General features: G+C 39.7%; 1 protein-coding gene across 4 annotated transcripts in view; it reads right to left on the bottom strand.

Moving 5' to 3' along the window:
• Nucleotides 1-6,908: 6,908 nt before the first annotated feature.
• The window catches only part of GRAMD2B (GRAM domain containing 2B), a 39,892-nt gene continuing 20,258 nt past the window's right edge, over nucleotides 6,909-26,542 (bottom strand). For 2 of the 4 annotated variants that reach the window (XM_061369144.1, XM_061369146.1), the window contains exons 2-14: nucleotides 25,544-25,666; nucleotides 23,460-23,547; nucleotides 23,068-23,134; nucleotides 22,013-22,116; nucleotides 18,307-18,402; nucleotides 17,099-17,170; nucleotides 16,901-16,981; nucleotides 16,110-16,221; nucleotides 14,292-14,441; nucleotides 14,013-14,100; nucleotides 13,501-13,602; nucleotides 11,847-11,940; nucleotides 6,909-8,182 (exon numbers count right to left, since the gene is read on the bottom strand). In XM_061369144.1, coding sequence (XP_061225128.1) covers nucleotides 8,141-8,182; nucleotides 11,847-11,940; nucleotides 13,501-13,602; nucleotides 14,013-14,100; nucleotides 14,292-14,441; nucleotides 16,110-16,221; nucleotides 16,901-16,981; nucleotides 17,099-17,170; nucleotides 18,307-18,402; nucleotides 22,013-22,116; nucleotides 23,068-23,134; nucleotides 23,460-23,547; nucleotides 25,544-25,666 — 1,219 coding nt within the window. In that variant the 3' untranslated portion in view covers nucleotides 6,909-8,140. The remainder of the gene's footprint in view (nucleotides 8,183-11,846; nucleotides 11,941-13,500; nucleotides 13,603-14,012; nucleotides 14,101-14,291; nucleotides 14,442-16,109; nucleotides 16,222-16,900; nucleotides 16,982-17,098; nucleotides 17,171-18,306; nucleotides 18,403-22,012; nucleotides 22,117-23,067; nucleotides 23,135-23,459; nucleotides 23,548-25,543; nucleotides 25,667-26,542) is intronic. The other 2 variants (XM_061369145.1, XM_061369147.1) reach the window with 2 other exon arrangements.

Consider the following 26,542-nt stretch of genomic DNA (forward strand, 5'->3'; position numbering starts at 1 on the left):
CCCTCCTGTCCTCCTACTTACCAGTTGGTTTAACTGTAGCCCAGCCTGGACACCTGCAGTTCCCAGGTACTCCTTACCCCTGTGTCCTGTTCTTCTAGACTGTTTTTCTTAAAACTATGTCAACTATAATGATTTATCTTGTACAAGAATTCTCAGTATGTTCTCTAGCTGTACTTTATTTTTTCTGTGTATCATGCACCTCAATAATTTTCCATTGTTACTGTTACAAAGCCATCAAACTTAACATTACTTGAAACTGATTCTAAAGGTTTTTATATGTTCCATTTTGTGATTTTGTGCCCCCTTGTCTCAGAAAGCAGTGATACCATTAAATTGAAGCACATGCACACACATATCTGTATGTTTTTTCAGCAAATGTAATGTGGATCACTACATTTTATTTTCTGCTGAGAGGGGGCTTTATAATATTTCCTCTTCTTAGAGTGCTAGCTTTATCTTTCACACTAACAGCACCATAAACTTGATAACCTTCAGCCCAAGCCAGGTCAGGCAATTTGTTTGGCAGAAAACTAATTCAACAACCCCCTAACCCTACCAGCCTCTCCAAACCCACATTGCTTTTTCCCCTCCTTTCTACTATCTGGGAGAATGTAGAAGAAAGTAACAACTGGGAATATGGAAGAAGGGAGAAATGAAAAGAAGACTCTTCCTCTTGACAGCAGCCTGAAGATAGGTGAATTCTAAAACATCAGAAAATCATGCCTATAATATACTTCCATTCTTCCTGAAACCACCTCCGCCAGCGACTGTTAGCTATTTGATACATGTTCATACTCGTGAAGCGGAGAAAACCACTCTAAATTAATCTTGTGATCCCAGGAGTCTTGCTGGACAGTGGCAGAATGTGCATTAAAAAGTCAAGTCTTGTCTCTGGCTCCTACCCACAACCACCAAAGTGGCCTGGAGTTTTTAATTCAAAATTCATTATCAGCTGTTTGTTGCTTTCCTTTTTCTTTTTTTCTTTGGTTTTTTTTTCTGGTTTTTTTTTTTTTTTTTTTTTGTTCCCCCTCCTTTAGTGTAAGCACTCATGAACTATACAGCTAGGAGGCTGGGATAAGACTGTTAAGAAAAAATAACTGGATTACGAGCTACAACTAGAGAAAACATTAGTTAGTGATGTGTCCCTGTTGCCTTCTATACATCTGCAGTTTCAAAGCATCTTGCCAGAGCTTGGTACTACTACTAGGTCCTTCATGGGTGGTGGAACCCAGTTGTTTCTCTAGTGACCATGCTATGAGGGACAACAGATAGACAAAACTGGAAAAACAAAACCAAGAGAAAAAAGAAAATTACCTTTCAAAAATCAGATTTCCAAGTAGACTACATAGCAAATAATAACTGAGTTTTATTAACACTGTGTGCTAAACATTTGGTGTAGATTTCAGACTTCCCTGAGGTTGCACATTTTTCCCACCTGTTTCTGCAAACTAGTACTTTTGCCTTTACCCAACAGCACAACCTCTCCTCATGGCCTTTGTTTCACTGCCTAACAGACACTGGGAGGATAAGCCGCCATACTCTTTGCTTGACTCCCATTCTCACAGGAAGCAGCTTTTCCTTGTTCATTACTGCTGTTGGTACTTGTCTCCCAAACACGACTGGGACAAACCCCTCCTCTTCAGTTACAAGACTAAATAACTTAACTCACACTTCTGAACTTTGCCCCACAGGGTTTTGCATGCACTCCATCTCCCAGTTTAAAAGTACCACAGTACTACATACACACTGCCCAGCTGCACCATACTATGAACAGTGTGACATCCTCTAGACATCCTTCCTCCTCTCTCTCACAAAAGGAGGAGTGAAGGTACCAGATGAAAAGCAGAGAAGAGGCCACACTGACTGCCCCATGAGCTGATGTGACCACAGGGTCACAAGTGCTAAGCACCAGCTTTCTTTGCAGTGCAATTTGATTCTCTGCCATTTGAAAAGACACTGTCATCCTTTGTCCAGACTCACCTTCTCTGGTATCGAATGCATCCAGCTTTGATTACATTCACCCTGGGAATTATTTTGTTCACTTATGGCTAATGATAAGGACTTAGCCTGCCTGCTTCACGTAAAGTCACATGCCAAATATTCTCTCTCTCCCCTTGTTTCCCTAGTGAGCACATCCTTGCTGCTGTAAAGTATAACAGGCTAACTCAGTTCAGTTGCTGGGTATAATTAGGTTTTCTTGAAGTTCCTTTGAAAAAGGTAAACTGTGGCATCAATTTTTAAAACATAAACAGAACTACAGATTTCTGTTACTTAGAATTAAAGGGAGGGAAGTAAAGAAGAACAGAAGCGACAAGGTCCAAAATGTTACATGAGCTTGCGGGAATACCAGTGGCCTGCCAAAAAACTCAGGCAGTTGAAGATGTGAGTGACATAACCAGAACAACCATAAAACATCACAGATGTGAATAACAGATGTTGGTATGCAGCATATCCTTTATGGGAGGACACAAGCTGATAAGCGGGGATGGTGTGAATTGTAATGTTGAAACTGTTCAAAGCTTAGCTAGTAAAAAAACAAGGATAACAGCTGAATAGTTAAGATCTAAAAATAGCTTGTCTAAAAATAGTTTGTGTGATTTTGTATAAATATGGCAAGAAACTCAGTAAAAGCGTTTCAGTTTGTACACGCATGCTGTCTCCATCTCATACTTTGCTGCAAATGATGCCTGAACAGTGACTCTTCACTCACCGAGTGAAGTACCCCCAGTGAGCTGAACAGGAGAGAGAACTATGACGCATCCATTCTTCCCTGCAGGTGTTTTGCACAGGTATAAGGAAGCGGCTGAGGTAGCATAATGGGTCAGACTGCAGTTAAACTGCAGCAATTACATCACCAAACACTGATGCAGATTACAAAGGAGCAAGGGTATCATGTGGCCCCCCAGAAAGTTACTCTTTTGCTGCTATGGATAGGACACAATTATCCTTGGTACCCTTCTACAGACTCTTATGTAGAGGATTGGAAGTGTGTGGGACAGCAGTTACAAACTGTACAATCCGATGACCATGATATTAATCCTGCCCAGTATATAAACTGGGGGAGTTACCCAGAAGGGCTAGGTCACTGCTCGGGTCAGGCTTGTGTTTTCAGATGCTGCTAAGTAATGTTTACTCTGACCTAGGACTTTTCTGAGCCTCATGCTCTGCCAGGGAGGAGGGAAGCCGGGAGGAAGCAGAGACAGGACACCTGACCCAAACTGACCAAAGAGGTATTCCATACCACAGCACATCATGCCCAGTATATAAACTGGGGGCAGTTACCTGGAAAGGGGAGATCACTGCTCAGGTCGGCCTGGGTATCAGTCGGCCGGTGGTGAGCAGTTGTATTCTCTTCCCTTGTTATTTCCCTTATCATTATTATCATTGGTGGTAGCAGCAGTGGTTTGTGTTATACCTTAGTTACTGGACTGTTCTTATCTCAACCCATGGGAGTTACATGCTTTCCATTCTCCTCCCCATGCCCCTGTGGTGGAGGGAAGTAAGGATGGGAGGAGTGAGCAAGCTACTGCGTGGTTCTGGGTTACTGGCTGGGCTTAAACCATGACACATTGGCAAACTTGGTTATGGTACATTTGATCCCACGATCTAGATCACTTATGTGAAGACATTGAACAGCATTGGGCCCAATATTGATCGGTGGGGGAATCCCACTGGTGCCAGGTCACAAGTTTGAAAAGGAGCCATTTACCACCAACCTCTGGGTGCAGCTGGTCACCAGCTCCCCCCCCACCACATTGACTACCTGTCTAGAGCTTCTCTAGGAGGAAGGAAACAGTATCAAAAGCCTTGGAAAAATCCAGGTAGACAACGTCCACCACTCGCTGTGCATCAACAGAGCAGCTGTCGTAGAAGGCCATCAGGTTTGTCAAGCATGATTTGCCCCTGGGGAATCTGTGCTTTTTCACAATCTTGTGTTTCACTTGACTTGTGATAAACCCTATCAGGATTTGCTCCATAGCCTTCCTGCAGACGGAAGGAAGACTGATGAGACAATAACTTCCTGGATCCTCCTTTAAGTCTTTTTGGTAGATGTGAGTGATATTTCCTTTCTTCCAGTCTCCATGACTCCTCAAAGATTATGGAGAACAGCCCTGCAATGATGCTAGACAGTTCTTTTTAATACCCTCAGGTGTATATTGTCAGGTACCATAGATTTGTAGGGTCAAGCTCCTGTAATAGTTCGCATACCAACTCCCTTTGCTGAGGATTGGTCTGGATTTTTGATCCCAGCGCTTGGGACTCAGTGCTGCTAAGACAGAGGTGAAGGAAATGTTGGGAACCTCTGCCTTTTCAGTCCTGTTGGTGACTAATTCACCCCTCATGCTCAACCGTGGGCCAGTATTTTGCTACTGTTTCTGCTTGTTGTTAACATACCTGAAGAATTGTTTCTTGTAGTTTTTTATGTCTGACCAATTTCAATTTGCCTGCTTTTCCATCTCTGGTATATTTCTCCTTCGGTTTTGAGCAGACTCAGAAGCTTGAAGTTAAGCCAAGGAGTTCTCCTGCACCATCTACTTCCTTTAAAGAGAATGAACCACTTTTGAGCTTCCAGGAGAGTGTTCTAGAAAATCTCCCAGCACTCCCTTATGCTCCATGGTGTCCTGAGTTCAGCGGTAGCAGTCATTTTTCTCCTTCTTAGTAGCTGATGCAGTGCTGTGTTTCTGAATTCCATAAAGCTGCCGACTGAAGTGGCTCAGATGGACTTAGATTGGCAACATAATGGTGAATTATTTTTGGCCCAGTGGGCCCATGACACTTCAGGCCATCAGGGCAGAGGTGCAACATACAGATGGGCCCATGATAGAGGGGTGGACTTAACAATGGACACTATTGCCCAGGTTATTCATGATTGTGAAACATGTGCTGCAATTAAGCAAGCCAAACGGTTAAAGCCTCTTTGGTATGGAGAATGATGGCTGAAGTACAAATACTGGGAAGCCTGGCAGATGGATTATATCACACTGCCACCAACCTCCCAAGGCAAGTTCTGTGTGTTTACCATGGTGGAAGCAACCACCGGATGGCTGGAAACATACGCTGAGCCTCACGCCACTGCCCAGAACACTATCCTGGGCCTTGAGAAGCAAATGCTGTGGTGACACAGCACCCCAGAGAGAACTGTCAGACAATGGGACTCATTTCCAGAACAGCCTTATAGACACTGGCGTCAAACAGCATGGCATTGAGTGGGTATATCACATCCCCTACAAGGCACCAGCCTCTGGGAAAATCAAACGGTACAATGGGCTGTTAAAAACTACACTGAGAGCAATGGGTGGTGAGCTTTCAAACACTGGGATACACATTTACCAAAGGCCACCTGGTTGGCCAACACCAGAGGATCTGTGAACAGCGCTGGCCCAGCCCAGTCAGAAATTTTACATACTGTAGAACAGGGTAAAGTTCCTGTGGTGCACATAAAGGATTTGCTGGGGAAGTCTGGGTTATTCCTGCTTCAGGCAAAGGCAAACCCACTCGTGGGACTGCTTCTGCTCAGGGACCCAGATATGGTAATGAGGGAAGATGGGGAAGTCCAATGTGTACCTCAAGGGGCTTTGATTTCAGGGGAAAACAGCCAATGAATTTAATTGTATGCTGTTGCCTGCTATGTAGCACTTTTATAGCCCACCAACCATATGTCTTCAGGTCACCAGTGACTGGCCTTGACTTCCCTCTGATCCCAACAAAGAATGAGCATTGACGAAACCAGACGAACTCTGCAGTGTCACCAGCATGCAACGATCCAACACTGCATACAGCCTCTCCTGCCTCAAAAGACTGTTACAAGAGATGGAACCTGACATCGTGGACCAGATGAACTTAGCAGCTTTACAAGGATTGGTCCATGCACTAAGGAATGGTATCTTTCTTTTTGTGTTTGTGTGTGTGTGTGTATTGGTCGATATATATATATATATATATATATATACGCATTGGTTATATATATACACATTGTTATATTTATGTGATATATATATATGTGTGCGTGTACATATATGCTGGTCGATGTGAAACTTAACATGAGCCGGCTTAAGCGTGCACTTGTAGCCCAGAAAGCCAACCATATCCCGGGCTGCATCAAAAGGTGCGTGATCAGCAGGTCGAAGGAAGTGATCCTGCCCCTCTACTCCGCTCTCGCAAGACCTCACTTGGAATATTGTGTGCAGTTCTGGTGTTCTCAATATAAAAAGGACATGGAACTGTTGGAACAAGTCCAGAGGTGGGCCACAAGCATGATCAGGGGACTGGAGCACCTCCCGTATGAAGATAGGCTGAGAAAGCTGGGGCTGTTCAGCCTGGAGAAGAGAAGCTGTGCTTCAAACATGTGCCTCACAGCAGCATTCCAGGATCTGAAGGGGGCCTACAAGGATGCTGTAGAGGAACTCTTCATCAGGAACCGTGGTGGTAGAACAAGGAGTAATGGGTTCAAATTTAAACAGGGGAAGTTCAAGTCAGATACAAGGAAGAAGTTCTTTACTATGAGGGTGGTGAGGCACTGGTACAGGCTGCCTAAGGAGTTGTGAATGCTTCAACCCTTGCAGAATTCAAGGCCAGGTGGAATGGAGTCTTGGGTGACATGGTCTAGTGTCAGGTGTCCCTGTTGATGTCAGGGGGTTGGAACTAGATGATCTTAAGGTCCTTTCCAACCCTATTCTATGATTCTAAGATTTCCTCAAAACTCTGAGGGCCAAATTTGCTTCTACTGTTATGTCTCTGCAGTCTGGGAAGACCTTGAGTACAGCTGAATGAGAGGAAGTACATCATAATTCTTTGTGTTGGGTACTGGGTTTTGTACTGTGAGGAACGAGCCTCATTACCATGAATATCGTATTTGACTAAACCCAATGGACAGAACTTAGGTTCATCCAAATTACAGTACAACAAAGTGTAGTTTTAAATAACTTTATTTAAACGAAGTAGGTACATTTCACAGAAATGGTTATAAAATGCATAGCATATTACAAACAATACAGTTATTTTACAGATACTAGTTGTTATCTTAACTACTGCTTTTTAAAAACTAACCAGCCTGCTTGGTGAATCAGAAAGCTAAAATTCCCCAGTTACCCTATCTTAGGCACTATGGAAAAAAAAAAAAAGTATGATATAGCATAGCAGGTGTCCACTTTTTTATTCACTCTACTGATTGTTTGCATTGCTGCATCATTAATTCACCAATTCCTTTATGTGGAAATATCTGGTCCCTGGAGTCACATACTAAGACTAGATTTCCACCAACTGGAGCATAAATTGCACTTGCTCAGTCATCCAAAACCCCATGCAACTCTAAGAAAAGCTGACTGAAGGTCTTCACACCGATTAACTTAAAGGATAGAGACTGTGTGAGTGAACAAAAAAACCATAACAGTTTTTCTAAGTTGTGCAGATATGTCATCCCCTACATTGCTATTCGTAAGCAACTTGATTGTTAAGCTGGTAAGTCCATACGTATTTCAAGCTGATTTCAATGGAAATTGAATCCCCAATAGAAACAGACCTTACCCTCAGCAGTGATGCAATGGAATTGAGCCTCTTTAAAGCACCTGAGAATGGAGCACACCTCAAACATTCAGAACTTCGTGTTAGCAAATCCAGAGGTGTTTTGTTTTCTGATCTTTGGGATGCCAGGGCACAAAGTATAAAAATGAAAAGCACAGCACTGGTCCATAACCATAGCTTAGACACGTACCAGATCATTTACACAACACTTCAGCACATAAGCTGTGATTGAAATCTTCCCATTTACACTTGTATGACAGTAGGCAGAAAGCAAATGCTGAGGTAAAAGGAGATGAACCAGGTTTATAATGGTGTAAGCAAGTCTAAAATCAAGCAAGCTATATAAAATCCATTAATTCACACACAAAAGAGAAGAAAAAAATCCCCATATTTTCAAAACATCAATACACGTAGATCAAAACATATATGTTTTCAAAACATATAGGTACATGCTCAAGAATAAACTGACTTTCTGCATTATGACATAGGTTTTACAGTAATTTAAAGCTTGGCTTGGACTGAAAATAAAGAAGCTTGAACTCTGGCCAGCAGAGCTGTTTTGGAACTGTTTATCAAGAGAGAAGAATGAGGTCTGAAGCAGTCCAAGAACTTTGATGCTTCATTCATCATCTTCAAGTAGTTTTTGTAAGTTGTTCTGTATCTTTTAGAAAAAGAGAGAAAAATAATTGGGAGGTACCAACTGTATTTAAAGGGATACCAAACAATTAAGACACTGTTTAATACACTCTGTGTGCATGTTAATTCTGCCCCAACTATTCATACTAATGGTATTCATGTTAAAGGCTTCCTATACTAGAGTCAGGGAAACATATGGATATGATCAGCCAGCAGCACACCTAGCTCTCATAGTATGAGTATCACCTGCAATTTCCTCCTGTAGACTCTCCTTCGTTTGGTATGAGAAAATAAGATAGAAGAAAAACTAAAGCTAGAAAGAAAGGGACAAGAAATCCAATTATTTTGAACTTGATAAAAACCCAAGAAAAGCCTGAAATTTCAAAGCTGCAGCTCTTAAGTGGGTAATTCAAATAGTTTCGTAAAAGGTTCAGCCACACAGCCGGCTGTGATGTGTGTGCACCAAAATAAGGTCTTCTAACCATTAGCAGATATGGCCCATTTGCCAGATTTAGTGTATTCACCGAAGTTATCTTCCCTCAGTTACACTCAACTACAACAGCAGCCATCTGCACCCTCAAGGATGATTTGCACAGACCTATTTCACACAGCATATTTATCTACCTTTCATCTCCTTGTCCTTCAAAGCAGAGGGAGGGGGAATATGTCATGTCCCCTGGCACATGTGCTCTCTATCTTAGTAACTAGCAGTCACTGGCACATAAGGTTTAGTCAGCTACTTTCAGGCTTTAACTAGAGGAGTTGTAAGCTGTTGTTGTGAACATTGTACTTCCTGTTCAATGATACTACTTCTTAATCCTACCCTATTATTTCCAGCAATTTTTTAAGAGGGGTATTTTGGGGAAAGGAAAACAGCAAGAAGCACCTAACTTTCTAAGAGTCATCTAAAACACATACAGAAATTTCCTTTTAACAAGCTACATTAGAATAAGGGAATGAGTTATATCTGGCTATGTTTTTCTATCCCAAATTTAATGCTTTATCCTCTGATACACATGGTGCATTTTAACAACCTGTTAAATACACTTAAATGCCACAGCAAAACTTGGCCAAGTAATTACTTGGCTCCACAGATGAAGCAGAGCTTGTAAAAATCACAAGGTCACACTGAAAAGGTCATTTGCAACATACTCTTGGCACATTTTTTAACTGGAGAATAATTTTTAGTTTTTACATCTAGCTGATTTCTGTGCTCTGGTTTACACTGCTGCAGTCACATAGGAAATGAGCAGAGAGATGACAAGTTACACTGGAACTTCAATGTTACCTTTGCTGCTGAAGCCAGCTCCAGCCAATTACTAGCCCTTTTCACTGAAGCATATGAAGCAGTTAAGCAGCTCCAGCAACTTTACTCAGGGAACATAAAACAATTAGATTTTTAATAAGATTTAATTTCAAAATGATTTAGTTTTCCAGTTGAAGAGCAGGGTCAAACATCCTGTTCTAACCACTGCTCATCTAGATTAGAGAGGTCTGGGATGTAGTAATATGCAGCTACAGGCAGTACTCCTTTAGCTCATGTGCACATTGGTCAACTGTGTCTTGAGTATTTGGCAAATACAATATAAGACTTTAAGAGGCCAATCATGTAGGCACTAACTGAAAAAAGCACATGACTTAAGTTAATTCAGGACAGAGGGTCACTCCTCTGGGAATAGCTGAATGATATGACCATCCAGCTGCCTTCTACTGTGTCTCCAAGCAAAGACCATAAAAGGGAGTGGGAAAGTGCCTAGCCCCACTGCAAACAGCTGGCTGGTTTCCCACTGAAATGAAGAAAGGTCTCCCATCAACCATCTTGCCAGCCTGCTCAGAGAGCTGGGAAGCAATAACCTCTTAAATGACCTAATTTGGCTAAAGATTTTGACCGGTCATCATCTGGTAAGCATTTTCCCCTTGTATTCATACTGTTATTATCCAGGACATATAGAGGAGTTATGCTAGCATTACTCTAGACTTCCACAGCCAAGGGGGTGGAGATGTGGGGGCAGAAACCTGTTTTTGGCAGTCTCTAAAACCTATGCTGCACACCAAAGGAAGTGATGTTATGTAACCCTAGCTTTACGCTACTTGAGAAACTTGGTTTGGGAAAAAATGGTGTTGAAAGACCTTGGCAGGCAGTTTTAGAAATGGAGGCAACAGTATCTAATGTGACTTAAGCACATAGTAATTCAACTAACTTTTGTTTTCACTCCACTAATACTTTTCTTTCTTGCTTGGCCAGTGTATGTGTTCCCAACACATGATATTTTATATTCCTGTATAGCTGTCAAGGTTTGTGGGCAGGGGTGGGATAGGGGGCTGCAGGGGCAGTGGTCGTGGGAAGAGGCCAGGGCCCGCCCCGTGCTGGAGGCATCCCTGCTGGCAGCCTCCAGTGCACCTACTGCAGGGCACAGCTGGTGGTGAAGCCTCTGGGAAAGCATATGTAAGAAAAGGGAAAACACTACAGAGAGACGGGAGAGTAACAGGATGAGAAACAGCTGAAGCAACACCAAGGTCTAAGAAGACGAGGAGAAGGTGCTCCACGGCAGAGAGGATATCCATGCTGCAGCGCATGGAGAATCCATTCTAGAGGAGGTGGTTATTTCCTGAAGACCTGGAGTCCTTGGAGAAGCCCAAGTTGCAGCAGGAGAAAATGGGGGAAGGTAGGAGCAGCAAAGAAAAAATTGTTATGTACTGACTGTAGTCCCTTACTAGCCCCATTTCCAGGGCAGGGAGTGGGTTAAAGAGTTGGGAGCGGAAGAGTGAAGGTGAGTCTGGAAAAAGTGGGAAGGTGGTGGTGTATCATTTGTTCTTTCTCACTACCCAAATCTGTTCTAACTGGTACTATATTAAATTCATTTTCCCCAAGTTAAGTTTGTTTTGCTTGTGGTGGTAACTAGTAACCAAACTCACTGCCTTTTTCTTGATCCACAAGCTTTCTCATTCTATTTGCTAGGACAGGAGAGTGAGAAAGCAACTAGGTGGGTGTCTGACTGCTGGCCAAAATTAACCCACCACACCACCTGAAGTGGAAATAAGGTCTGCATACCCACTCCTCTTTTGCATAGGTTTCCAGTTTAAGTCAGCAAGTATATTTTGTTTTCAATTAGAGGACAGTAGGAAGTAAAGGTCAGGTATAGGGAATTACACAATTGGTGCAGTAGAATTTGTTTTACTAAAATGAAACAGGTAGGTTCCAGCCACTTCATATGAAGAGGCTGACTACATATAGAAGTTAGCATCATTTTCCTTAATGAAACAAACAAACCAACCAACCAACAACAACAAAAAACACAAAAAAAAACAAACCCAACCAAATCCCAACAAACAGACAAGCCCTCAAACAAAATCCCTAGACAGAAAAGTTAATCAAATAATAGTTCAGAATTCTTAGCCTTGATGGACAAAAAAATTTGAGACCATTACATGCAATAATCTCCCTTAAAGTGTCCAGTTTATTAGTATTCCTGTCTGTAAGCCTCAGCTCAAGGCACTATAACACATATCAATGCTTGTACTTGGCCTAATTTATAGTCCAAAACCCAAGCCTTTGCCTGGGAAAATGTGACAGGTTCTGGTATCAAATCTGGGGGTAATTTGTCATTTTTCAAAATATGAGACTGTAGAAATTCAGCAAGAACCTGATTAGTACATCAGCATTTGCATTATATCATAAAGGAAGTTACCTTTTCCAATTTTATAAGATTAGCAGTTAACTCATCACAAAGGTCATCAGCATTAATTTGCAGATGAGATCCCAAACCTTGGTGCACTGGATGTCTATCGAACAGAATGAAGATATAAGTCTCACAAAAAAAAAAACAAAACACAAAAAGAACTGAGAGATAGATGTAGGTGGGAATACAGTGGGACATTGTTAACTGTACTTGTACAGAAACAAAGGCCTAAGTCACTTCTGCACTTTTGACTGCATTCTTTATGTGGTCTCATTCTCCAGAAGCCTGGATAGAAAATTTTACAGCTATTTCCACTAGAAAAAAGTTGAAAAGTTCCTTGTTCTGTGAGCTGGGGGGAAATAAAAAAGCCTAATCCCTTAACACTGTAGAAGTGCACATTAGGTACCTTGTACTGTTTAAGATCAGAGCAACAGAAAACAGGAGTTTCTCACATAAGAGTGCTTCAGAAGAGGGACACAGCATGCTGCTAATAAAAACATGCCAAAAGTAGGAAAATGGCTTTTGACATTGCCTATTAGAGACAGGTTTACACCTTTCCTTGCATTGGTTTGCATTTGTATTTTAAGATAAAGAACCATTTCCTTCCTATTCCGTTATCAAGAACCTAGCTCTGTCTTCTAACACATGCATAAAAGTCCTATTGCTTTTTACAGAAGACAGCTGAGAGCAGCTGTATCCTAAGCAGCACAGTCACTACTCAATATGACCATAAGAGCATTGCCAGTGACCTCTTTGCCATTAATAGATCACAAAAGAAAGCTGAATTAATAAGCACACTTATTAAAGAGCTTGCTACAGGTCTGAAACACCTTGTAGACAATTTCACCCAGCCTGGGTATAGCACCATCTTGAATTTTATTTCCCCACTCTTGTTTTTCAGATGGTGCTTAACCAGCATTCCCACTCATGCTGCACGTGGCAGCAGGTACTGCACTGAGATTTACAAATGACTGGAAGGCATGCTTTGCAGAGCAGTTTAGAAAAAAAACCGTTATAAGAAGAGTCAAAGTGTTAATGCAAAATTTAATACCGAATAAGCCAGTTAGTATTCTCAGAAGTATCCAGTTAACTGGCTTCTGTCCTAAGAGAGGAGCAGGAAGCTAATACAACTCATAGTGTCATACTGCTGTAGTGTATGCCCCTGCACTGACTCTCCATTTGATTTTGCCATATTTCCTATCCACGCAACACAGATTAAAAAAATTAAAAAATTTAACAATACCAGTTTATAAAGAGAATAGGCAGCCCAAAGCTTTAGAAAACATTATACAAGAAAGTTAGACGTATTAGGCCAGAGATGAAGTACTTTCTGTCATGTTAGGCTAATCAAACGATATGAAGACTGAAGACAGAAGTTATATATTTTCCACAGAATCACTGCTCTGGAAAGGAACTGCTCACTTTAGCAGTTCACAGTGAAGTTACTCACAGATATCTGAAACATTTTCCTGGCGGTAGTACATCATGACATACCGCATTCGTACTGAAATTCTTAAACAGAAAGCTGTGAGATAAGGCTAGAATAAGAAATACAGGACACTGAAGTAGCATGATGGCACAACAGTATCACAGTTTGTGAAGAAAATAGATAAACATGACAGATACTGGAAGAATCCCCGAAATTTTACAGTGTATATCTTACTCCTTCATATGTGAATCAAAGGATGTGATGGAAATCAGACGCTCCTCCAGCACACTGATTTTATATCTCATGTAGAAGGTAGAAAACATTAATACACAGACACTGTAAGAGAGAAAAATAATGTACACCAGTTAATGGACTCTTTACAGGTACCTGACATTTATTTAAATTATTCCTTGTATATGTTGAATAATAAAGGTACCATTCTGATAAACATCTCAGGAACACCAGTGGCATTCAGACAGTTATGAAAATCTGAGCATTGAATACAACTTTGCTAAGCCATATGTAAAATAAAATCATTTAACTACTTGCAAGATCAATGTTTCCTGAAACAAAAAAATCCTTCGCTTTAAAAAACAAATGCCTCTTAAATAAGCCTGCCCCAGCAATTCTACTTCTGAAAAGTATAAAGGCCACAATTCCTAATAATTTCCTTTTTTTGAGTGAAGCTTAAATTATGTTTATTAACCCCAGTATTTTGACAATCTTGTTATTAACTGCTCACTTACAGAACTGCATAAAATACAAGTACATGGTTCAGAGACAACATCTTTTGGGACTTCACTTTGTGGAAGAACCTGAAGGCTTCAGAATGGCCTGCAAAGAAAAGAACCAATTGTTAAGTTTGATCAAAGCAGACCACAGCAAAAAATGGGCTTTCAAAGCATTCAACAGATTATATAAACAGAGGGAGAAACAAAAAAAGATCTTCCAAATTTGTAAACCGACATAAGTATGCAAACTTATCTCAACTAACTCCTGCTGAAGATCTGCCTTTGACTCTTTACCATTTTGAGGACTGTTCTGGGTTTTTCCATCACTTCCACGTTTACCATGTGAATCTGAACGGACAGTCTTTGCCTCAGTCTTGGAAACTTTCAAGTGAGTCTGTGTCTCAACCACATGATAATCTGTTAAAAGCCAGATGTTTAATAAATCTGAAATACGAAGTCAAAGAAAGTTGCTGTAGCTTAAGTTAGTCAAGGAGCTGGGGACGTGTAGGATTTTAAAAGGAGCACTTATGGACTTTGACAGAAAGCAGCAGTTGGTTTAGTAGTCTTAAAAGAGTTTACATAGTAACTCCACATTATCACAAAATATAAAGAAGCACATGGATTGGAAAAGGATGATGAATGTTGTATTTACATTTCCAGATTACTTGAAAGGTGGCAACCAATGCAAATTCTGAATTACCAGAAGATTATACGGACACAAAAGTTATCTTCCAAAAGGACTGAATGCTCTAGAGTAATGATTCCAAATTACTTTAATAGCGACTTCAAATGGACATATTGCATTGTTACTTTAAAAAGGAGATTATAGCTCCCATTTCTTGACTGTTTTTTAAATACAGATGATGTCTTGAAAGAGATGGAACAGAAAAATGCAGTCACACTCAGTTTTGTTCAGGCTCTACTTGCACACCCTGGACTGTTCTAACGATGCACAAGAAACAGAATCTCACTTGTGACAGATGTGCTCTCCCTCACCCCTCAGTTCCTTTTCCTAGAGTGATTCTTTAACTGGATATTGGTTTTTATTTGTGGAAATGGAAAAAAGAAAGTTTTGAAGTAGTTACTAGCCGTTAAGAAGTAAGACAGCAAGTAAAGCCATTATTCAGATGCATTCATGTGGCAAGTGATGACAGCACAATTTAGTTACTGCTTCACAAACAAACCAAACAATTACATATAACACAGCAAATACCAAAGACCAGTGAAAGCAAATCATACTGCTGCCCAAAAGACACATAGCAAAAAAAGAAAAATTAATTAAAACTAATGGGACAGAAAACTGTTACAAAAAGGGCAGTATTTAATTTAAAAGTAAGGATAAAAGTTTCTTACAATACTAATTCTATTATAGTCAAGATAGAACCTGGACTAATAATACCATAACAACACATTAATATATTAGTTGTACAGCAGAATAATAGCCTAGGTTTTGCTAATAATATTCAGCATGTGCTACATAAACCAAATTCTGCTATACTTATGAACTTGTGACTTTCTACACAGTATTCCTGCTAATTAGGTGAAGAACTTGAGGCATATGAGATTACAAACAGCAATGTTAAGAAGCAGCAGCTTTGGACAGTATCTTCAAGTTCTTAAGAACTGTAAAGAATAAAATGAGGTTTTAATAAACAAACTCACAAAAACACACGTCAAAAATAACTTTTTTTGATGACCGAAAGCTACCACAGTACAGAACACTATTTGCATAGATTAGAAGAAGTCACACTGTGATTTGAACTACTTTAGAATAGGGAGTTTTACTTGTGGGTTTTTCTTTTATGTAAAGGAGGAACATATCCTACATTATATTTCTGCTAGCACAACTGATGGAAGATGTGGAAGCAAAATACTACATTTATAAGCAACTGGATGCAGTAGTGACAATCAGATCCACTGCTGACCAAGTCATTGCCTGTTTGGATTGCAAAGGAAGATAATAATGAAAATGCAGTAAGTATTGTGCCTTTGAGGACGACCTTAGAAATCACGTAACTCTCTAGGACTCCCCTCGGCGGGGGGGGGGATTACAGAAGCAAAACTGAGAGCTAAGCCATTCTCAGTTTCTTGGGGACCTATGATCCCACTCACCTTCGAAGCATTCCAGCTCTGGGGTCTGTGAGCCTGAGCTGCTGGACTCTTCCATCTCTTGTCTCCGCTGCTCCACTATTCCATCCAGATCAGAATAGTCTTCATTGAAATCCTGATGGGCAGAAAGAGTCACCAGAAAGGTCAGACAAGTTCTAAATCTAAGCAACCTTATTTTCTCTGACCTCTCTTCAGAAACTGAACCAACAATTACAGATTTAAAACTGTTTAACCATTGACAATCTCTGATATCAAGATGTTGAGATCAACTTAGCAAAACAAGCTTCCTATGATCACCAGAACTCAAGTCTCATTTCCTGTCTATTTACGTGAAAAGATTAAGTCTGTGTGCAAAAGACAGACAAAACTGAGAAGTCCAGGACAGGTGTCACTAGAATTAGACTCTGGTCATCACATGTGGCTACACAGTTCTTTCAGATGTCTGAACTGGCTCACAGAGAAATGACTGCAACTTCAAAAACTGCTCATGGCAGAGGAAGAGGCAGCTCTAAGTCAGTACAGAGTGCTGTGAAACTTGACTGCTAAAGAGACATATGTAGAGCTTACAGACTTTGGAATATACTCAAAGCCTACGCATGTATATGTATTGCATGTGATAAGATCAAATTAAACCTACGCTAATCATTCCCACTGCTTCTTAATGTTAACAAACTCATGGAAGTTTTGGAAACGCACACCATGATTTCTTTCAGTTTCCTTTCTTCAGACTTTCTAAGTAGTACTTGTAATGAAAGGTGCTATACAACAGAAGAACAATCATCTAAGCCATTTACCAAGGACAGAGTTGTAGGACGATCAGCCCTGAAGCTGTTTTCTGCAGAAGAGGGATTTGAACTGTTGCCCATGCTCATGTCCTGAAAAAAGCAGCAGCGTTAACAAGAACACTCAGAAACTACCTAGCATTTAAAAGCAGCAAAGCAGTAATAATGAACACAAAGCTACATACCATCGTCACTGCCATTGGTACCTACCTCAAGATGTCTACAGATAGACTTTAATAACTTGTAGGTGGTATCTCTGGAGAGTAAGGAGACAAACATGTACTGAAAAACAAAAGTTCCAAAACTGCTTTAGAAAAGTCGTACGGTAAAAGCTTTCTCTTATGTAAATACAACTGACAGATAGTTTTGCTGATTAAGTAACTATTGTCAAGAACTTACACATAGCAGGAAAAACCTCCACTCCTTCTAAGCCTATGACCTGTCGTTAATCACAAGAAACACAGAACAGGCAAATAAAAGTTACCGTGTATCACTCCAGGGATCGAAGCATAGTCCAGATCTGTTCTTTATTTAACAAGACTTTGCATACTTTTAAAATCTACCTCTTACAAACAAAACAAAGCAAAAAAACCCCAACACAACAACAAAAAACACACAAAAAAAACCCAATTAAAAAACCAAAGCAAAGCAAAGCAAACCAAACCCAACCCCAAAACCAAACACCAAAACCCCAAACTTAAAAAACTAAAAACCAACACAAATCAACTACCACAACTCAGTTTTTGAACAGTCTCCTGTACCCACAAGATGTTTGTGCAATGCAAATGGGCTGGTTCTAAAGCTGCACTTAGAATAATCACATTTCTTACTCACTTATGCAACTGTGCTGCAACACTGAGTACCATTGCAGGCAACCATATTTTGTGCATCTAAGATACTGCTGGTCAGGAAAGAGACCCAAGTAAGTGAAAGAATAATGCCAGAGCTGCCAACAAGGCAGGAAAGCTCGTGTATGCACTTCCTGACCCAGCTGTCTCAGTTCACCCAGTGCTATTACACAGCAATCTTGGAGAACAGGGAATGAGAGATTACAGAGAGCAGGTGGCAAATATTGGTTCTGTTATTCTGTTTCTTACTTTCTCACCAAGTTCTACATAGCTTTGTTTACTGCAGATCCAAGGAAAAAAGACAGGGAGTAAAAGGGAAAAAAAAGGTCATTGCCTGTCAGGAGAGAGGGGGCAGAAGCTAGAATTCCCTAAGAAACCAGATCCTCCAAGGTCCTGAGTCTAAATGCCCACATGTGACCAACTCCTATAGCTGTTTAAGTGGCCACTTGGCACTTTCAAGAATCTCCCACATTACTGCCAAGTGGGGGGCAGACAGGGGAAAAGTAGAAACAAAAAGGAAAAAGCAAGCAAGCAAAAGTGCAATCAGCTTCACTCTCTACCAGTACTTACCCTATCTGTGACTGTTGCTATGATCACAGCATTTGGCACAAGAAGGGCAGTTTTGGTTTTTTTCAAAAGTGTCACTGAGAGCACAGGTATACTAATCTAAAATGAGATCAACATAGCATTAGAGCCCCAATGTGCACATACAAATCTGAATGCTCTTTCACAAGGAGCCAACCTACCAACTGTGATAAGGAAGTCCTTAAACACTCTCCAAAGATTTCTCCACTATGTCCCTGATTACTAATACTTCACATGGAACATATGTGGTTTCTGATTATTACTATTTCTTAACTATTTCTACTTCTGCTTTTATCAGGTGACAATTCCAGCTTTTGTTCATGTCTTCCTTTCCTTATCCCTTCTGGCTCTTATACAGGCTCAGTTCACTGTAGAGCTGAAGAACAAACCATTCAAAGTGAGTCTTCTTTGTTCAGAAACACGTCAGAGAAGAGAGGCTTGCTGAGGAATGAATATAAAAGTCTTCTCATGACTTGCAGATACTTCAGTCTGAAATGAGCACCTGAGTAAACAGCTTGTCCTTCAGTAATGTTGAAAGATCCAGTACCCATACATCCACTCACTTACATGGATTCCTATGTGTGCCATCCATACTGTCTACATTTACATTGAAAAGTTCTCAATTTTCCTTCCTGCTTTGTGTTTACATCCAGCCCCATAAGTGTAATGCCTGCTAAGTTTTAAAGTACTTAACTTCTGATATTTTGTATGAGCTTTTTGTAAACCCCATCTTACAAAGGACCAAGTACCTGGTCTGACTTCCAGTGAAAAGCCTTAAGTTTAGCAAGTTAGCAAATACAATATAGCACCTGTTAAAACTTTCTCAAACACACACTGTCACAGCTACCCATGTAATTTGGCAGCAAGATTAAAAGGGTCCAAAGATTGCCAAATAAACGATCACAGCACTGAATTAAAAACGTACCAGTGCAGGAGGAGAATGAAGATACTCTGCCCATAGTTTCATAAAACCTTGCTCAGAACCTCTTGTTAACTTACATTTTGTTCAGAATAGCAAGACAAAGTAATGAAATGAAAAATTGTTTCATGTAACAAAGCAGTGCATTTGCATACGTTAGTCTGAGCAAAAGATTGCTACCACTGTTGAAGCATGGCTAGTCAAGCACCTGGTTGTCATACAAGGGCTAGAAACTCACTCTTGGTACATAGTTTCATTAAAGTGTGCTAGCAGAAAAAACCCAAACCAACCCAAAGCATATGATTTTAATTATTCTTAGCTCCAGGCCTGAATCTAAAAATCTGTAACTGGTCAGCATTTGTTCTATTGCTGTTCTACCATATCAACTCTTTTAGTCCTGCTTCAGAAGCCATGTTTTCTGAAAACAGGTGATTAAACAGGTCCTCCTCTTTAACTTTTCTTCTTAAACTGGACATTGCATAATTCCACAAAGTTTTTGCAACAGTTTTAGAAAACAGCTCTTTCTGGGAGTGGAATGAATGAAGCAGCTACAACACATTTGATAGGAAAAACTCAGAATCTTCAAGCAGTCAGAACAGAATCTGCATAACTTAAAAAAAAAAAACAAAACCACAAACCAAACCAAAATCAAACCAGCACATTTTTAAGCAAAAATCCTGCTAACAGTAATGATAAAAAAGCAATTTAGAAGTTTTGCACTTGGCTCCGTTCACCTCGAAGCACTTTAAATCAGAGATGTTAATGACATTCTACTGCATGCTATTCTGATGGATAGCATTACTCTAATCAAGACTAAAGTGTACTTACTTAGGATTAAGTACTTGCTTACTGCAGTGTTGCCTCAGCATTAGATTAAAATGGCAAAATCACTGCAAAGTACTTTATCTGGATAAAATAATAATTATTTCAGGAAACAAGGCCTACCTGCAGGCAACTTGGAGAGCAACTAAAATGTGTAAGAAAATGCTTACCTTCGGGAAAGACTCAAGGCCCACATATACAAACAAACCAGAAACATCTGGAATGACAGTGATGTCTTTTAAAGCCTATTCAATCCTGCAGAACCAGTCTTTTATTTTTGAATATGCAGTGTTTACACTGCTGACTCAAATCTCTTGACTTGCATGGCTATTCCCTCCACCAAACCTTTCAATAAAAAAATGTTTTCTGAAAACAATGACCCAGAATTGAATAATTTGGAATATCACTATAGCCACATCTACAAATACTGTCTACTCTACCTTGTCAGGTAATATGTTAATCCTTTTCATTGTACACATAAACACGCATACCTCTGCATTTTAAGCCCTCTAGACAAAGATAATTTTTCTAGTATAACATCATCATTATTATGCTTCTTCCCCCCCCCCCCCCCCCCCCGAAATTACTTGGTATGGTTCTACTAGATTTTTGTAAATATTTAGCTTAGTTTGAATTTAGAAAGCCGTCCCACAGTTTGAAGTAGTCTTATTTATTTCTGGTGAATGGTGGATTGCTAGTACATCAGATTCGATTTTAATGAAACTAATAGCCAAGATAGCCACTACAGCATCCAATCATTAGTTAACTTTTATTTCCTTTGTGCCACATGGCTTTCACCAACATACACACCATCTGCATTAACGCACTGCCTCTAACTAACAGAATCCATTAACCAGGAATCAACCATGACTGAATTTCTTAGGCCAAGCAGTAAAACAATAACCCATAAGGTCACTATGAACAATGTACTGTTAATAATTTTAAGCATTCTGTAAGCCTATTCCAACTTTTTAAAAGCCATTTCAAAGACAGATGGTGTCCCACCAAAACAGATGACAGCAGAGAAATGAGATACACTGACCTCCTAAACAGGTTTCGACACCCAATTCACTGAGGGTCGGGATCTAACCAGAATTATGTTCAAGGAAGTACTTGAGAAAGAGGCCAAAGAAATCATTCCAGCAAATCCAGCTCTCTCCCAAAAACTCAAAATCAAAGCAGGGTTCATGTAAACAGAATTATTCCAAATGCTCCAAATCAACAGAACTAGATCTTTTTTGGAAAGGATTTATTTTTGTCTGTATGCATATTATTCAGCACAGGGGCCCAAGTCCTAGGTTGGTCATATCTGCCCCAAGAAAGCATAAATGATGATCCGGTGCATTAGGATCTTCCTGACAGTACATCTCATTTCTGCTCTTTATACTAGGCTCACAAGTAAAAACCTAGCAAATTGGCTTTTCTTTCCCTATTCTCAGTTTATGCAGAACAGGAGTGCTAGAATTACTCCTTAAAGACCTTTGCCCCTCAACTTAGAAGCCTCTTTAATTGTCTTAATATCCCTTCTTTCCTTCCAGTTCCCCATCTATCTAAGATCTTATACTTCTCAGCCTCCCTTCCTCCTCTTCTCCATACTTACTTATCCCAAGGGGAATATTTTTGTATAATTTATGTTACATGGGGTTGTCAATGCTCTCACTTCTGCATATAAGATCCTTTTATCTGTTTGGGTTTTGCTTTTTGGTTTGTGTTTTGGTTTTGGTTGTGGTTTTTTTTCCTGACAGGAAGTCTTTAACAGAGAGACTTTGATCTTTAATAAGGCTCCAGTTCTAATGTGACTTTCAGGCATCACTTCTGAACAGTGACTGTATTCAGGAATACACAGAAGTATTAGTAGTGTTCTAGCGTTGCATAATAATATGAACTTCTGGTGATGAACAAAGTGTTAAGGAATAACATTACTCTTCTGTACATAAAGATTTTACTAACCTTGGTGTCTTTACCAAAAACCTTGGAATGGAAGCAAATCCAGTTTTCAGAAAGGAATAATTTTCCTTGGTACAGAATTTCTTTCTGAAGAGCACAGGTAAAGCCTGAAACAATAGATAGTCTATAATCTTCAAGGTAACCACAACCCAAACCAACTGTTACCAGTTTGGCTTTTGTTTTGCTCTAAAAAGAAAACCAAAGCTGTAATATGTATAGGTTTGTGGCTTTTGATAAACATTGTCAAACCTTGAAATATTCAGTAAGTTTAAGTAACACTGACAGGCTCAGGAGATTTAGCAGGCCTAAGTTTAGACTCAAAATACCTAAAGGACAGAGACTGAAATGCACAAAACATGCAACTGGCTCCCAGAAGCCAAAAATACTTTCTGAGAGACTACTACCTAGCTTCCTATAAACGTTTTTACTACCTTTCAGGTAACAATATTATGTAAATGTGAAGAGTTTAAAGAAAAGGTTTTAGCTTCAAGCTTTTAGATCCATAGCAGTTATCTAGACTAAGTGACAACAGAGGTACAACATGTGTAAAGTAATACTGCCTTTACTTCACAGCCATTAAGCAAAGCATTTCTCACTCATTAACTCTTTTCAAGTACCATTTTTTATACCTATCTATGTAGAATTATGTGTTATAACTACCACAGAGAACAGCAGAATCTTTAAACATTTCAAGTTCTAGAAGTGTTTTAGATCTTAAAGCATCATCAACAGCAAAAACTTCAGCTAGTCACTTGACCAGTGCTGTCTTATGTAACGCCTTTAGTAAGGAAGTTTCAGTACCAAAAAATGTACTAGGTTACTCTGCTAAGAAGTCCAAAGGGAGCTATGATTTCCAAAGATGCCCAGTGTCTGAAGATTTAAGTTTTGCAAGATTACAATAAAAACACCTACTGCAAGCAGGTGAAGGCCTTGTAGTTCTAGGCAGCTGGAATTTTAGGTTTTTAAAATTTAGGTACTCTGTCTTGTATGTCACCACGGTTGGCAGGAAACATTATTTTAGATCCACAGCCAGCAATGACAAGGGAGTTAATACTTACTTTGTTTCAGTGGCTCATCAATAGGAACATCTAGAAACAGCTTATGAAAGTGTGCATTTGCCTTCAGCTAAAAAACAAGAAAGCCCACGCCCAGAGACACATACCTTATTAGACAGTATTAAAATCAAATGACCCACTCCACTTCCTGTCCTCTTAGTACCTTCTCATTTTTGACCACTTGTTTTACAATAAATTCTCATTTTTGCTATGTGACTATGAAGTCTGTATTTTGCTTACACCCACACTCTGATGGTACATAACACATTGCCGAAGAAGGAACCTACGTCCTTATACAACCATGAACTATAATATTGCTAAACAAGGGGGCTCTCATGGTAGGTATTTATTTATTCTTGATACATACGATTAAATAAGCCTATCCTCTGGCCTACCTGATTTGAGGCACGTTTTTTCCTTTCAATCTTGGAGTGACTCTTGATATCCATTGTCAGGAATGGACTATCTGTGCTGTTCTTTGTCCTGAAGATACAAAAAGGCATCCCTTGTCAGTCTGGCCTCAGTTCATTAGTCTTGGTAAGTTACTAACAGGATGTGCTTTTCCATGAAACATATTAACCCTTTAATAACCATTATCTGATTCATCAGGGATTATACAGCAATAAAGAGTATATATTATTATTAAACTATGCTGACTCTCACTGAAGGTCTTCTTTTATTCAGAAATAATATCTTGAATTACTAGTTGTAAAAAGGTAAAGAAAGTTCAAGACATTTTTACAACTTAATCAATGACCACAGTGCTTAGATCCACATTTGTCAGCAAAATGTGAAATACTAACACTACGCATGTTGCTTACTAATGTCAGATAAAGTGAGGTAAAACTAGGTAGCTGAAAGTGCAAGGTAGCATACAGAAAGCTGTGAACTTTTATTACAAAATCTGAGCACATCTGGAAAGTGCTAGTGAGAAGAAACAGGTGCACAAGTCAGAGGATGGCTATAAACTGTAGTACAGTGCAATGAAATCAGTAAAATAGCCAGCAGTCGTAGAGAAGGTGAAATGGAATCACGAGTGCCAGTTGTATAGGAGGCTGCATCTGTACAGCTCTAGCCATACGTATTGGAAAAACAAAACCAGCCAAAAGCCCAGCAACTCTAGAGCAGAACATGTACAGAGGAAAGCCTCTGCAGATGGCTGGGAAAGGTTTTGTTTGTTTCATAAAGGAGAAATTAATGGCATGGACTGTTCAGAAAACAAGAACATGTAGGATAACAGCTTCATAAATCAGAAAGAGACAAACATTATTCTTGAGAGCTATTTAGCACAGAACAAAAGCATACTAAGCATTTTTTAGAGGCCTTCAGATGCAGATTGAAGAGCAGGACTGAAGAACAAAATGAAAATCACAACGGGACTCCTGTACTGAATGACCTGAAGAACATATTGTGCTTCAGATTCAAGGGGGAAACGAATATACGACACAAGTTTCCATTACTGCACCTTATCGTGCACAATAAGTTTTCTTTACTTTCCTAAATATGAGAGATTCAGGATTTCCAGTAAAAACTGTAAGGTTGACAGGAAAAGAACCCCCAAGTGTAATGGAGATGCAGCTGGATTTAGAAAAGTGATTGTAGAGCAGGGCTGATTCGGGTAGCAGGAGGACTGGCTGCACATCTCAAGTGGCCCCTCACAGAAGAAAACTCCAGAATACACTGTACACATACTTGTGTGCGTATGTAAAGCACTGGTCAAACTGAAAGGAACAGTGAACATTTTTTTTTTTTTAAAGGCTCTTTTGCCAATCCCTGCCCAGCACACACTCAGTTACATTGTGAGAGGTAAGACTGGAAGGAGAGTTTGCAAAAAAAACCCCAACAAACCTCCTCAAAGATGCTTCAGGAAACTGATGTTTTTTAAATATCTGCCTTGCAACCAAAACCACAGTCAGGCTGACTGCTGACTTTTGCACTGGCTGCTCAGTTGACAAAGTGAAAGGGATGCAAAATCTGTATTCAGGCCCTCCCAGTGTGATTTTAGTATCATTTGCTTTCTTTTAGAAGAGTTTCAAATGCATTCCAGTTCTTCAAAAAGGAAGAGTGCCTGTTTTTGCAGAGTCATTACAATAATGATGCAACATACAGCACAGAGTCCAAAATTAAAACTTATGTCATAGTTTTACCATGATCAATCAATACTCCAGAATTAAAGTGTTCTGATAAAAACGCAGTGCTCAAACTGCAGATCAGTTTGACTGCCTGTGAAATTTTCTGTGAAAGGGATGTAACTAGTAGTATGAAATAGTGCAATGTATTTTTTTCCTCCAACAGGGAAGCTATGGCAGCCCACGTCTAAATTCTGACTGTGGTGGGCAACAGCAACCCCTGGAATGTGGCTCTGATTCCTGTTTCCAAGTAGAATGTTTGATAAATCTTGCTATTCAGTGTAGCCTCTTGAAAGGGTTGTAAGCATTCCTTCTGACTAGAAGAAAACTGACAGCATTTCTGACATTACCTAGCAACATCAACTTTCTTCTGGTCATCAAAATATTCCATTTCACTGGTAGGGGTCTGCAACAACACTGTAGGCAATTTTCCTGACTTTCTTTTTTCATCTGTTCCATTTTCTCCATCTGAACTGCAGAAGGAAAAATAAAATAATTAAGAAGATACAATGTGTATTGCAGGATTCACACTGATGTCAAATGGCACTGCAACATGTTGACAATGCAGCACATATTAAAGAATAAAATTATGACATGTCTTTTATAGTAAGGTCCTGAAAAGTCTTCATCTATTGACTTGACAGTATTATATACCTGAACAGTATTCTGAACTCCTTCACCGAAATTTCAGCAATGAAGAGAGGAAAACTGAAAAACTGCCATGGACATTTCAGCCCCCATAAAATTTGTAGCTAACTTCCATTCCAAAGAGAATGCCTTGTTTAGGAAAAACTCATTCCATCTTCAGTACTCAGCCATGATGACTAATGGAAATTAATTTAATTGGTGAGTTTGGAGAAAAATATCTTGTGTGACAGTACTTAGTTCTTAGCAGATGATTTGTGGCTCAGCGCTGCAAGAGGAAGCTAGGTCCTACATTGTCTTTCGCTTCACCTCTTCTGTAAGAATCCACCTGCATGATTTTCATAATAAAGGGTCCTCCACTTAAAAAACAAAATGATGTTCATTACAGTTGTTAGGAATAGTTGCATATAAGTGAACTGTATTTCCAAATATCAGGGCAAAGCACGTAAACTGTATGACATCAGGCCTTTGTTGATATGAAAATAAAAAAAAATTCAAATAGAACATACACTGTGTATTTGGTACCACTAACAAGCCTATTTAAAATAACAGATAAAAAGAAAAGAAAAAAGTAGTCTCTAGTTTACAAGAAAAGAACAGTTGCTATAGAATTTTCAAAGCCAAGGCTTGCACTCACTATGGGATTCTATCTTTTATCTAAGTGAGTTAAACTAAACATTAGTTAGCACCCTAACTAACTTCTT

The sequence above is a fragment of the Neopsephotus bourkii genome, unplaced genomic scaffold (genome assembly GCF_033783945.1).
Source record: "Neopsephotus bourkii isolate Nb327-2 ecotype Australia unplaced genomic scaffold, CSIRO-AGI_Nbou_v1 NB_1476, whole genome shotgun sequence".
NCBI lineage: Eukaryota > Metazoa > Chordata > Aves > Psittaciformes > Psittacidae > Neopsephotus > Neopsephotus bourkii.